Source organism: Emydura macquarii, unplaced genomic scaffold (assembly GCF_026122565.2).
Source record: "Emydura macquarii macquarii isolate MOO-44397 ecotype Brisbane River unplaced genomic scaffold, CSIRO-AGI_Emac_v2 contig_2834, whole genome shotgun sequence".
Classification (NCBI taxonomy): Eukaryota; Metazoa; Chordata; order Testudines; family Chelidae; genus Emydura; species Emydura macquarii.
The window spans coordinates 3,970,271-3,984,695 of NW_027132971.1; the positions used below are offsets into that span (position 1 = coordinate 3,970,271).

General features: G+C 42.7%; 1 protein-coding gene across 5 annotated transcripts in view; it reads right to left on the reverse strand.

The window, feature by feature from the left end:
• CLGN (calmegin) overlaps positions 1-14,425 on the reverse strand; it is a 59,069-nt gene that overhangs the window by 23,739 nt on the left and 20,905 nt on the right. For all 5 annotated transcript variants that reach the window (XM_067567995.1, XM_067567999.1, XM_067567998.1 and 2 more), the window contains one exon: positions 10,703-10,761. In XM_067567995.1, coding sequence (XP_067424096.1) covers positions 10,703-10,761 — 59 coding nt within the window. The remainder of the gene's footprint in view (positions 1-10,702; positions 10,762-14,425) is intronic.

Sequence of the window (14,425 nt, forward strand, 5' to 3'; positions counted from 1 at the left end):
TGCAGATCTACAAACACCAGTTAAAAGATGACCTTCCATGGGTGGGTTTTTTGTTTTTTTAATTGGATCTACACACTTTCTTCTTTTTCTAGGACGTTAAAGAACTTTTTATTTCAGGATTTTATACCTCATAATTTTGCTTCTTTTAATCTCACAGGATCGTAAGCTTTTTTAGTGCAAGACTGAAAACATTCTTTCACTATTGCATTTAAGGTTTTTTTTGTCACCCTACCCTTAAGGACAATAGTAGCAAGATAGAATGCATGTAAGCTCCCCTATTAGTCACTGAATGACAGTTCTTGAGTTTAAATGTTGCCCTCCACATCTTCCAACCAGTTCCAACTGCAAAAGAAGCAAAGCTCCCAGAAAGAGAAGCCTATCCAAACATGATCATATCTAACCTGAAAAGATGGTTTTTAAAAAGTGCTTAGCATAAACAACTTCTCAAAAGAATCACCAAATTTTCAGAAGCATGCTGCTGAGTATCCTACTAGACAGATCAGACAAGGAGAATGACAAAGGCCTGGTCTACAATACAACTGTACCATTAAAATTTCCCTTAGGTTGGCACATCTTTAAGTGCATCCACATTTAATTTTGAATCCTGTTGGTAAAACCCTAAGTTTATGGTGGTCAATTTAAACCCTGAATGACATAAGTCCTGAACCAGCACTGTTCCACTGATAGGACGCCTGTATAGACAATTCACAGTACTCCAGCAACAATCCCAAAATGCTCTGTCCCCACCACAATGCCCATTCTGGGCCCAGTTTTGAGTTTTGCTGCTGAGGAGTCAGTGACCAGAAGCCCATCCTGCCGCTTAAAATCCCCAGCATGTTAAAGTGCAGCTAAAAAAAGTTCTGGCAAGCCTCATCCTGCAGCCTGGTCTAGAAAAGAATTCCTGGATACTCCTGCACAGAAAAGGGGCAGTGCAAGCACAGCTGCAGAATTGCCATAGGAATAAAGATGCTTATTTATACGTTACAAAGACACGCAAAAGCTGGTGTATGAAAAGGAAGAAGCAGTAATGCTGTGCTAAGGGGAAAAGAACAGTGGCAGTGATACCTTAAAGCAAAGAAGGTCAACAGAAAATCTGGGGTTGCCCCTCATTCCTGCCGCTACTATTTGGAGTTGGATGTCATACTGAGCGGGGACCGCACCACTAACCTACGAGTGACAGTGGACTCCAAGTCCTGGAAGAAGGCACCCCAGCAATGAATGCCACATTAGGGGGATTCAGACCACCCAGAGAGCTGGCCAAATCCAACCCAGAACCCACTGATGAAGAGGAAGGGAGTTCAGGTAGGAATATTAATGCACCACTTTTTAAAAACACTTGGTTTACAAGCCCTGAAACACCACTTCCCCCCCCCCCCCCAATGGCAGCCAAATGCACATGGGCAGGGAACAAAAATTGCTTTTGAACTAGTCTGTTTATTTTAGCATGCACTGACATTCTTGCGTTGGGGGAGGGGGGGAGCAATAAAAATTCCCAAATGCATGCTTTTGCCAGGGCAGGAAGATAGACATTCTGGCACCATATATCAATGCATTGCAAACAGAAAAAGAAACAAATTGAAACTGATACCTAAGCGTTCAAATAAAATACACAGAAAATTTAAAATAATCCTCGCAAACAATCCCATCATTCAAACTACATGACATTTGTGAACAAAAGTGTGAGGTAAGCGTGTTGTAAACATAAAAAGTTTTCATTTTCCAACCCCAGAGTCCAAGTCCAAAACAATTTATTTGTATTCTGTGCTAGGATTCAGGGACAGGAAGAAGATGGATTCTTGCTGGCTCAGGGGGGTTGGCTTTGAATTGGCTTGCAGAACTAGGCACTTGTGACCTCTCTTGGGGAGTCTGAGGTTAATCGTCACACGAATATCTCATCATTCCATTCCCTTCATAAATTTATTACACTCAGTCTTGAAGCCAGTTAGGTTTTTCTGCCCTCACTGCTCCCCTTGGAAGGCTGTTCCAGAATTTCACTCCTCTGATAGTTAGAAACCATCTAATTTCAAGCCTAAATTTATTGATGGCCAGTTTATATCCATTTGTTCGTGTGTCCACACTGGTGCTTAACTTACGTAACTCCTCTCCCTCCCTGGTATTTATCCCTCCGATGTGTTTATAGAGGGATCATATCTCCCTCAGCCTTCATTTGGTTAGGCTAAATAAGCCAAGCTCTTTTAGTCTCCTCTCATAAGGTAGGTTTTCCATTCCTTGGATCATCTTTGTAGCCCTTCTTTGCATCTGTTCCAATTTGAATTAATCTTTCTTAAACAGGGGAGACCAGAACTGCACAGTATTCCAGATGAGGTCTCACCAGTGCCTTGTATAATGGTACTAACAGTTCCCTATCTCCACTGGAAATACCTCACCTGATGCATTCTAGCACTGCATTAGCCTTTTTTCATGGTTGCATCATACTGTGATCAACCAATACACTCAGTTTTTTCTCCTTCTGTCTCTTCCAACTGAGAAGTCCCCAGCTTATAGAAAAAATTCTTGTTGTGAGTCCCTAGAGTGCATGACCTTTCACTTAAATTTCATCCCATTTCTATTACTCCAGTTTTCAAGGTTGTCCAGATCTTCTTATATAATATTCTGGTCCTCCTCTGTAAGGATAACTTTGTGTCATCTACAAATTTTATTAGCACATTCCCACTTTTTGTGCCAAGGTCAGGCCTGCTGATCGGGGAGAAGGAGGCAATTGCCCAGGGGCCCAGCGATTTTAAGGAAGCCCAGCGATTTTTAAGGGGGCCTGGGCCATGGGTGGCAGGATGAAAGCTTCCCCTCAGGGAGGCTAGCTCCCCGTTCTGCCTCTTCAACCCATGGCTTCCGCCCACAGTCCATCCCCACTCTGGCCCATGTAAGTCCCTCCTCTCCTCCCTGGCTCATCCCCCCCAACTGTGGCTCACCATGGCCCTTCCTCCCCTGCTCAGTTCCCCCAGCTGTCATTTGCCACCTGGGGGAAAGGGGAATGTGGAAAAGAGGAGGGGAACAAACGATTTGGGTGGAGGGGGGGGAAGGGATGCACACTGCAGTGAGCGGGCCGAGGGCGGCAGTGCGTGGGGTGGATTGTGGGCAAGACTGCATGCAGAAGAGGCGGGATGTGACTGTTCTGTCCTGGGGCCCAGAATTCCTGTCAACGGGCCTGGCCAAGGATATTAATAAAAATGTTATACAAGATTGGTCCCAAGACCCAATCCCTGAGGAACTCCATTAGTAACCTCCCTCCAGCCTGACAGTTCACCTTTCAGTATAACCTGTTGTAGTCTCCCCTTTAACCAGTTCCTTATCCACCTTTCAATTCTCATGTTAATCTCCATCTTCTCCAGTTTAACTAATAATTTTCCAAGCAGAACTGTATCAAACGCCTTACTGAAATGCAAGTAGGTTATATCTCCTGCATTTCCTTTGCCTACAAAAATTAGTTATCTCCTCAAAGAAGGAGATCAGGTTGGTCTGGCACGAACTATCTTTTGTAAAACCATGTTGTATTTTATCCCAGTTACTGTTTACCTCTATGACCTTAACAACTTTCTTTTTCAAAATATGTGTTAAGACCTTGCATAAAATTGAGGACAAACTAACAGGTCTGTCATTTTCTGGATTACTTCTCCCTACCCCCTTTCTTAAAAATAGGAACTATATTAGTAATTCTCCAGTCATAGGGTACAACCTCTGAGTTTACAGATTCATTAAAAATCCTTGCTATTTGTCTTGCAATTTCATGTGCCAGTGCTTTTAATATTCTTGGATGGAGATTATCCAGGGCCCCTGTTTTAGTCTCAAACTGTTTGAGTTTGACTTCCACCTCAGATGTGGTAATTTCTACTTCCATATCTCCACTTCCATTAGTCACCCTACCATTACCTCATAGCTCTTCATTAGCCTTATTAAAAACTGAGGCAAAGTATTTGTGTAAATGTTGGCCATGCCTAGATTATCTTTAATCTCCACCCCATCCTCAGTGCTTAGTGGTCACACTTCTTTCCTTATTTTCTTTTTATTTATATGGCTATAAACCTTTTACTAGTGGTTTTAATTTCCTTTGCAAGATCCAACTCTGCTTGGCTTTTGACAGCTTTCACTTTATCTCTACACTTTTCTGACCTCCAAGAGGTAGCTTTCCTTGCTGATCCACTCCATCTTCCATTCCTTGTAGGATTTCTGCTCTCTCTTAATCGCCTGTTTGAGATGCATGCTCATCCAGCTTGTTCTGCAACCTTTCCCTATTAATTTTTTTCAGTGTGATCTTGAACTTGACCTTGTGGCTGGCTGTTTAAAAATCAGCAGATCGGCTTTCCAATTCCTTCCTTCACCCTGCCAGTAGCGTTTCTTCTTTTGATATGCAAATATTATATAAAACAAGATGCAGCAACAATGGGAATGTGTGTCTCACCAAGATCCTGTTTAGTGCTGAAGCATCAGTCAATCTACCAAATACACATTCATTCTGCTCCTACTCAGATAATAGCTAAATCTTTTACTGGTGCTGCCCTAGTGCCTGGTGTATAGCTTAAAGAGCCAGGGAAGCAAAGGGTAAATTGGGTCCTAAAAATCACAGTGAAAACAGCAACTCACCCTTCAATGTGAAGGTGCTGTCTGGGAAAAGTATCCCTGCTTTTAGATTTTCAAAGTTCCTGTATTCCTAAAGAAATGCACTTTCTCTGACCATCCTGTTAGTGTCAGTGAATCATCACCAGTGATCCACCAACACTGACATAACCATATAAATGTACCTCTCTGTTCAGAAGCAAGAGTGAGTAAGAGGATAGATTCAAGATGCATCCTGTCTATTGCACCACCGCAGTTCTGAAAGCCCATTGCATCAAATCCTTCTATTATTTCTCACACGTTGCCCAGAGTCACAAACCTGTGCAGCAAAAGATGCTTAAGGGCTCAGCATACCACCCACACTGTAGTCAAGCAGGAAGACTATTATTGCTGCTAATTACATCTTTGATCTAATACCAGTGCCAATGTGAATAGGGAGGGTTAAGGTTTTTAAAAATATATATTCAAGAAAGAACTCTCACAACACTGATGTCAAATGAATCTATAATTTAAGAAAACATATGTACTTAAATTTTGGCCAATTGACAGTAACAGCCCTCTTGACAAAAAAAGAGCATTTGGCTTCCCGTGATCAGGAAACAATGAAGCACAGAGTTTGAAACGGAATTCCTTCTTGGAGACTAAATTGTAGCCATAATGCCCTACAAAATATATGGAGAGGGGACAATGTACTCATACTAGTATTGTGCAGGGCCACTAAAGGGACCATGCAGGCCTGTTTATCACAAATTTGAACTGCAGGTCTTTCTGGATGCCAAGACCACTAGAACTACCTGCTTGTAGACACCATGTGCATGGGATTTCCATCCTGTAAAAAGCCAAGCTCCCGAGTTAGGACTGAGGAAGTTTGTCAGAGAGATTTATCTGAGGCCAGACTCAATCTGATGGGGTAGACTTTGGCCATCTAGAACAATGGAGAATCACACTTTTCTGGACTATTCCAATCATTGAAGTTCTAGAAAATGTTGCTATACCTTTGCTAGCAGGAGCCTCCTTCCCCAATGTAGTTATCTTTTTTTTCCCCATACCATAAACAGAAAGCTAGTAGCTTCTTGTTTGGATGTGTAATCTTGAGGAAGATTTTAGCTGCTACTCTAGTCCAGAAACCACATCAGGAATGGATTGAAGCTTCTCTTGTAATCATAGTCTCCTTCCCTGATACATATGTGGTGACCAGGAATGTCTTGTGGGATAGATCCCATTCCGACACTTGCTGAGCCAGTAAGTTTTGACTCAGAGCCTTCCTGCTCATTCATATTCAACATTGTAGCTTAACTGTCCATTTGAAAACCAAGTATGAATAGTGACACTCCCCGCCCCCCCAAAAAATCTTAGAGGTCACAGACATTTCAAACAGATGCAAAGATCTATAGACCTTTTGTATGCAGCCCTCCTACAATCCTTAAGGCTCACACTTCATTTTGGCAAAAATAAACTTTCACCAAAGCTGGAAATTACCAAATCATTCTAGCTCATAGAGATACTTCAGTGTAACCCCAGCAGTTCTCCCCAGAGGGATGGGACCTGATTCTGTGCCCTGATTCTGTGCCCTGTAATCACTTGGAACAGCATTTGACCTCAGACACTGATTAAAATGGGGTTACTAGCTAAGAAAGAAACTAAATGTAAAGGGGGCACCCTTGCAGAATTAAGCTCTTATGAAATGGTAGCATTTTCAGATATTTTAGAAAATATGAGGTTTGGCTTTTTCCTCCTGGATTATATATCAGCTCATCTCAACCGTTGCAATCCTACTCATCGCAGCAGCTTCCAAAGTCTTACCAAATCCTTCTGTAGCTCTCTCAAATATCCATTCTGTCCTATTTTGTCAAAAAGAAGTCTGCAAATTATCTTCATAGAATCATAGAAGATCAGGGTTGGAAGGGACCACTAAATCTTCCTCAGCCACCATCTTTTTTGTATGTGTTTCTTTCATTCCTTTATTCATTAGACCCGTGGTTCTCAACCAGGCATACATGTACCCTTGGGGGTACATAGAGGTCTTCCAGGGGGTACATCAACCCATCTAGATATTTGCCGAGTTTTACAACAGGCTACATAAAAAGCACTAGCGAACTCAGTAAAAAACTAAAATTTCATATAGACACTGACTTTATACTGCTCTATAAACTGTATGCTGAAATGGAAGTACAATATTTATATTTCAATTGATTTATTTTATAATTATATGCTAAAAAATGAGCAATTTTTCAGTAGTGTGCTGTGACGCTTTTGTATCTTTAGGTTTGATTTTGTAAACAAGTAGTTTTTAAGTGAAGTGAAACCTGGGGTATGCAAGACAAGTCTGTAAAGGTTGAAAACCACTGTGTTAGACAAGGGTTAGCAAATAAGATGGTTACCAACCTTCTGTAACTGTTGTTCTTCGAGATGTGTTGCTCATGTCCATTCCAAGTTGGTGTGTGCGCGCCAGGTGCACAATTGCCGGAAGGTTTTTCCCCATGCGTAGTGTTGGCTCTGGAACCCCCTGGAGTCATGCCTTCATGGTGCCCTATATAAGGCCCTGCCAACCCCCCCGCCTCCTCCGTTCTTTCTTGCTGGCAGACTCCGACAGAGAGGTAAGGAAGGTGGGTCTTGGAGAAGCATGGTGTCTGTTATGATCTGGGCCCATGCTTGGTAGACGTAGGATAACCAGTTTAAAACTAAACGAGGTGGAGGATCTGAGACTTGGGTTTGTACACCATCCTCGGGCGCACCCTCGAAAGTTTTGTTTGGGTCCAGAGTTATGTCTTTCTGGGCCAGCCCCATGGTTGGTGGAAGGCTGAGGAGGTTTTCGCCTAGAATTTCTGCCTCCTTTGTGGCTGACGTCCAGTCTCTGTTGAGGTTGGTAGAATTAAGGTAGGACCTGGAGTTTAACGTGCTTCCTTTGTGGCACTGGAGTGTGAAGGCCTAGGGACTTGAGGGTGGCACAAGAGTTCTTGAGACTATGTAGCTTCGAGTTCTTTTGTTCCAAGAACCAGGCTGGCCCTTCAAAGGGGAGGTCCCGGATCCCTTGTTGGACCTCATGGGGAAGGCCTGAAGCTTGCAGCCAAGAGCTCCGGCACATTGCCACCCCTCAGGCCATCATGCAGGCTGCCACATCTTCCATGTCTAGAGTCCCTTGGAGAGATGCCCTTGAAACTGCCTTATCCTCCTCAACCAGGGTTGTGAATTCTGCCTTGCAGTCTGATGGGATGGACTCAGCAAACTTCAGCATGTACCCGCAGGAGTTGAAGTTGTAACTGCTCAACTGTAACTGCTTGCTGGTTTGCAATGGAGACACCCAGTGGAGTACGCTTTCCTGCCAAAGTAGTCCATCCTTTTTGCATCCTTTGCCCTAGCCCTGGGGCCTTGCTGTCCTTGTCTCTCAAGCTTGTTGGCTGCTGCACCTACCAATGACCCAGGAGGGGTGTGGGTATAGAGGTATTCATAGTCCTTGGAGGGAACAAAGTATTTTCTCTCCACCTTTTTTGCAGCTGGGGGAAGGGAGGCCTGTGTCTGCCATAGCGCCCTCGCCATGTCACAAATGGTTTTTATGAGAGGCAGGGCTACCCTAGCTGGACCTGTCAGGGCTAAAATGTCTACAGCAGGGTCTGCACTCTCAGAGACCTCCTCAACCTGGAGCCCAAGGTTTTGAGCCACTCTCCATAGAAGCGCCTAGTGGGCCCTGCAGTCCTCTGTGACCGGTGCCAATAAGGACCCTGTGACTAACTCATCAGGGTACAAAGAAGATGATTCCCTAACCAGGACAGCCTCTTAACCCTCTGAGTCTAGGGCATTCCGCGGTGCCAGGTGATCAGGTTCGGTGCCAGGGTCAATACCAGACGAGGTACCGGGAGCAGCATCGTAGTCAGTACCGGTCTTGGTGTCAAGCAGTGGTACGACCTCCGAACGGGGTCGTTGGTAACTGCTCCCCGAGGCTATCAAAAAGGAGCAAACCAACTGAGGCCCTTGGGCTTAGTAGAACGCCCAAGGGGTCCAAAAAGGCCTCTGTGCTGGGAACTTCCACTGGGGCAGCCAAGACATGAAGAAGGGGTGAGCCACCTCTAACCTGACATCTCCTTTCCTCACAGTGCCAACTTTGCCCAGAGGCACAGGATTCCGTCTCAGAGTCAGAGCCTGCCCGTTTACTCCTCAGGGACCAGGGCAGACTGGTCCTCATCGGTGCCGGTGATCGGTGCTGGGGAGAGAATGGTCGGGGCATCATCAGACGCTTCCCTTTGGAAGGCAGCGTGCTTTCTCAGCACCAAGGACTCTAGCTCCAGCGCGTTCCTCCTTGCTGGAGGCAGCAGTGCCGTGCTCTCAGTGAGCGCTCTTCCCAGGGCTGGAGTCAATGGCACCATGGGCACGAGAACGGTGCCTGAGTGGCCCAATATGGGTTGCACGCCACTCAAGCCCTTATACCCACTTGATCTGGGCATTGGCAAGTGTCCCCTGTCCATCTTCTTTTGTTTCTTGTGCAGGACAGGGGAGTTTGAGAGGTGGCGCGTTCATTGTGTCCCTCGGTGCTGGTGACCTGTGGCAGTGCCGAGGGTCTCTTGTTCCAGAGTCCTTCCTCAGCTCCATGTCTCAAACGCTGGTGCGCTATGCAATGAGGTCAATGTACTGGACACCAGATCAGACAAGGCTGGTGATGGTCAGAGGGCAGCCTCCATGAGGCTAAAATTTAGCCTCTGGCTCCTTTTTAGTTGTCTGGTGGAAGTCCCTGAAGATCATGCAGTGATTCCTCTGGTGAGTCTCTCTGAGGCACTTGAGACAGGTGGTATGGGAATCACTCCTAGGCATGGGCTTCTTATAAGCCCCACAGGTTTAAACCTGGGGGAAATGAGGCATTCCCCGGCCCTGGGGGGAAAAAATAGGGGGGGACTCTGCAAGGGGTCCTATCTACTAAACTACTATCTAACTACTAACTAACTAAGATTAAAACTATTTATAGATGAAGCTTGGATGACTGAAGAAGGGGATGCTTGCAGAGCAAGAGTAGACAGACGTTTCAGCAACTGTCACAGGCAGTAAGAAGGAACTGAGGAGGCGGGGGGTTGGCAGGGCCCAGTAGGGAGCCATGAAGGCACGACTCCAGGGGGTCCAGAGCTGACCCTACGGATACCACTAAGGGAAAAGCCTTCTGGCAACTGTGCACACATACCTACTTGGAATCAACGTGAGCAAGCACTCAAAGAAGAGCCTCTTCTCTTTTCTTTGCATTTGGTCTCCCTACATCCTGACGAATGAAGGGTATATCGTGTCTCTAAAGTTTCTACCAATGATCACACATCTGTCAACCGTAATAAAAACTGTAGCTGGGTAACACAAAATCATATTCAGGTTGACAGTTCTAAGTTAAGAATTCATCAAGCCAAGAGAAGTACCCAAAGAGAAAAATCCAGAACAACTCCCCATTAGCACTTCTCCCCCATTTATTGCAAAATCTTAAGCAAAAAAATCCTGTACAGAAGAAGCCATGGGAAAACCCTACACACAGACAGCCAAACAAAGGGCTTTTAATTTGAACAAAATATCCCATCTTTGCTGAAGGGTTAATGAAACTGCCTGTTGAGTCCCACAATTTTGTTTCATTCACTAAACTTTCTTGAGGAGATCAACTGATAAATTAGTAGCAGATATATAGCAATGGGAACAATGTTGCTTAAGGCATGGATCTTTGATAGTGAATAAATTATACTGTATCACTTCAGTTTTAAGTATAATAACCCTTTAAATATACCATTGTACTGCACTATTGAAATTTTAATTAATTAAAGAAGAAGACAGTTCTCAAAAAGTACTATTCACATCATTATATAGCTGCCACTGGCTACTCAGATGTCAGCAGATGTTCTAGCATTGTTTTCTTTGCTGCGATAACTCAAGATTGTTTCTAACTATTTTCTAATAGAATTACCAGCTAACATCTCCCCTCTTTGCACATCCTGATACTTAAATATGAAATATTTCCTGTTAACTTTATGCATGCTAATGTTAAGACTTTTTTTGAACATTGTCAGCAAGTTTACGGAGATAAAAGCATAATGTAAGCTATAGTTAAAGTTTGCTTTTTGAGACAGAGAAGCTACACAACACTAATCAAAACTAATAAAATAAAATAAACGTTTACCATCATATTTAGCTATGTTTTCATCTGTGTCTTCTTTCTTGGTTTTAGATAACATCCACCTGTGGGGAAAAAACAATTGTTTTGTTTAATTGTGAAATAAGGACAAGAAAACAAAATAAAACTGAACTGTTTTTTAATAAAGGAAGAAAGAATTACTTTATCTTTTTAGCTACTTAAGCAGTAAATGCACAATAAGGATATTTTGACAAAGTGAAGTCACCCTATTCATTGATCTTTTTGTAATTTAAAGAACATGAACAAATAATAGTTAGGTAAAATTAAAATAGGTTGTGGCTAGTCCACAGGCATATTTACTATGGACTTTAAGGTCCTAATAAGAATCTGAAATGAGTGTAAAATTAATGATACAAAAAACTCTTCCAGACAAAAACCTGTCACATGAGTTAAGGTTGAGATTACATTTCAGTCATTTAATGGTGATAGTAACATAATATCATTATCTCAAAAATAAGCATTATAAATCCGGGAAATTTAGATTTAAGGTTACATTTAAAGAATTCCAAAACATGTCAAGGTAAGGAAATGCATAGTTAAGGCACCCAAACCTTAATTCTATCCTGTAATGACACCATGGAGCAGGGGGAAAGAAACTGACATAAAACCCAATGTATCTAAATATCAGTTTATTTTAATCCAGAAATACAAACAAACAGTTACACACTAATCATAATTGTATGTTTACTGCATGTATAGTTTAAGGGATCCAGAGGCCTTCAGTGATAGATGCTGAAAAATTAAAACTATAATTATACTTTTTTTGGAGACAAAGTATCTGAAATTTTAGTCTCCACTTTATCCTAAGTTTTGTGTACTGACATATTGTTTTCCCCACTTTCCTTGCAAAATAAGAGATTTCAAAAGATAACTCACCATCACCAGTTCCAGGCACATTAAGGAATAGACAGACAATGTATTCAGTTATCAATTTTCTACTCCAAAGACAACAGACCATAGCACTTCTTTCATTCTCACCTTTCAGTAGGGAACACTAAATATCATTTCCCTATTTTTTGCATCTGGCTATTATTTCAACAGCACAGGGAATAAATAAAAGCAACGACTTAAAACCTGTTGTGCCATAACTGAAACTATGAATCTGAACTTTTGATAACTGCCTAATACAGCGATACAGAACAGAGAAAAATCTGGCTTCTGCTTTCCAGTGCTTCAATATGAATACTTTCTCAGCAGGATTGAAAGTGAAAAAGTTATCCTGAGATATTGAGATGCTCAGAGGGATTTAAAATTACACGGGTATAAGGTGTTTATAGGGATTATATTCATCTCTGGACCAGTGGCAAAAATCATCCCAGTAATTTCAACCACACTTACTAATTCAAATCTTAAACCTACTAGCCAGGTTGAAAGATACACCTCTACACTAAAGTAGCTATTGTGGGCCCATGCTCAAGAAAATCAACCCCTGATGCTGATAATCTGGCATTGATTAGTGTCCCCACATCCTGTTTTTACAGAAAAATCAACTGAGAAAGCTGTGGCAACTCTCTGGCAGTTTGAATCCTCATATTTCCTTCAATCTGGCTATAACCATGCATACAGGGTATGGATGGCACTATATGCGTTAAGTGATACTTTCTTAGCAATGGATGAAGATAAAGTATCCATGCTGCTGCTTTGACATTTGTCAGTAGCCTATGGTATGTTTCAACACAAGATTTTGTTGGCTTGTTTGCAGACGCTAGCAGAAGTGAAGTGAGTGTTATTCAATATTCTGTTCTTATCTTTCTGAGATAACAAAGAATAATTGTGGATTTTTCCTCTATCCAGGGGTGTTCTCTTCTTGCAGGGTGCCACAAGAATTGACTGTCAGTTCTCTTGTTCACAGCGTATATAAAGCCACTAAGCAGGTCAGTGGGGAGACCCAGGCAGGCTGCAGTTAATTCAGGATGCTGATGACACCAAGCTGGAGAAATGGAATGAACTGTCCAATGCCTAGATGACAGCTAACTAGCTGTGATTTCCTGGGGTCTGAGGGAAGCAACTGGGAGGGCTGACTGAATTTATATTGCTGCCCATCAGGAGAAGTATGACTACAGTTTGTAAAACAGATCTGTAAATTGGGATAGATCCTGGGCTACTCCTGGAGGCCTAACAAGTGGTTGTAGCCAAGAGTGCAACCTCTTGTCTCCAATTAGACTCAAACTCAATTATTCCCATCTTTGTCATTTTAAGATTAGATTGTTGTTAATGTGCTGTTTGCAGAGCCATACCTCGTGACCATGTTGTGCACAGCAATTAAGTGGAGTTACATGTTATAAGCACATTAAGTGGTGCTCCGTGATCTACACTGGCTTCTAATCAATTACAGTGAAAATCAAGGTGTTGGTTTTAACCTATGTAGCCCAAATGATTTGGGTTCCAGTTACCTGAGAAACTGTCTCTCCACCCATGATAAACTACCACAGTGAACTGGTTATGAACTCAAGTTGGTGCTCCCTCAATATAAGCCAGAAAGAACTGATGCCAGGCTAGTCTCTGAGAGATCCTCGACTTTGGAAATCTTTCCCTCCCTTTGTCTTCCAGAGACAAGATTGGTTAGCCTTCCATGCACAAAGTAAAACCCCAACACTGCATTTTTTACAACAAACAAACAAAAAAACACATTATTTATTTTTAAGGCTGTTGAGTAATACATGGGCTAAGGTGGATACATTTTACAGGCAGTTGTATCTATGAAAAACACTTAACAAGCATCTCAGATAAACCAGAAAAAGCTGCAGAGTACATGCTTAGCACCAGAGAATGTGACTAAATATTTAAAGGAATTAATGCTGCAAAGCTCAGATCCCCTCCATGAACTTACACTAGAAATGCTAAATCACATGGATCACTACTATTTTGGGTCAGGTTCACGATCAAATTGGTGGGACAGTTGTTAGAGACCTGAAATGAACGGCAGAGAGTGCAGCTCTTCCAAGTGAGAAAGAGGACTTTTCTGTACTTCCTTGGGAAGTTAGCCCCCGGTACTGCAGTGCCAGACCCACCATAGAGCACTAGGAAATCTGAACAGTTTGGCTTCCCTCAAACTGTACTGGAACTACAAATTAACTCATGTCTATTCTGTGCCCACTCCATCAAGTCTAATGCTACATTAACAAGAAATTATATCACTATGATAGATGCACATGGTTCATCATAGCCAGTTCCTAGATATTTACATATGGTAGGACGGCTAGGAAGAGTACACAGATGCAAGAATTTTCAGAAGTCCAGGGTTTTTAAAAAGTGAACAGAGGTGCACACTTGCCCTAAACATCAATACTGTGAGGTAGGATCTCCATCCCAGTGATTTTAAATGCATACTCACTGCTCCACTGGGTCATGAAGTTATACCCACACTACACAAACCCAGACAGATGGTGGTTCAACTACAAACTCAGTTAGTGAAGGATGGTAGCAGAGTGCATTTGGATAGGTCTGCTGACTCCTACTGACTGCAAATCAGCAATGTGGATATAACTATCTGCCTGTTGTGTTCTGTATAATTTTTGTGAAGTGTCTGTAGAGGGAGGAAGTGGAAGGCCTTGCAGTAAGTCATGCACAGCTGGACAGAATAGCAGTGCCACCCAATGTGGTGGCTTCTGCCAACATTACCTACATTAGGAATGCAAATGAAATTGGAATCTTCACACACATTTTGCTAGTGTGGAGGTTAGGACGAATGATGTAGAAGCATGAAAT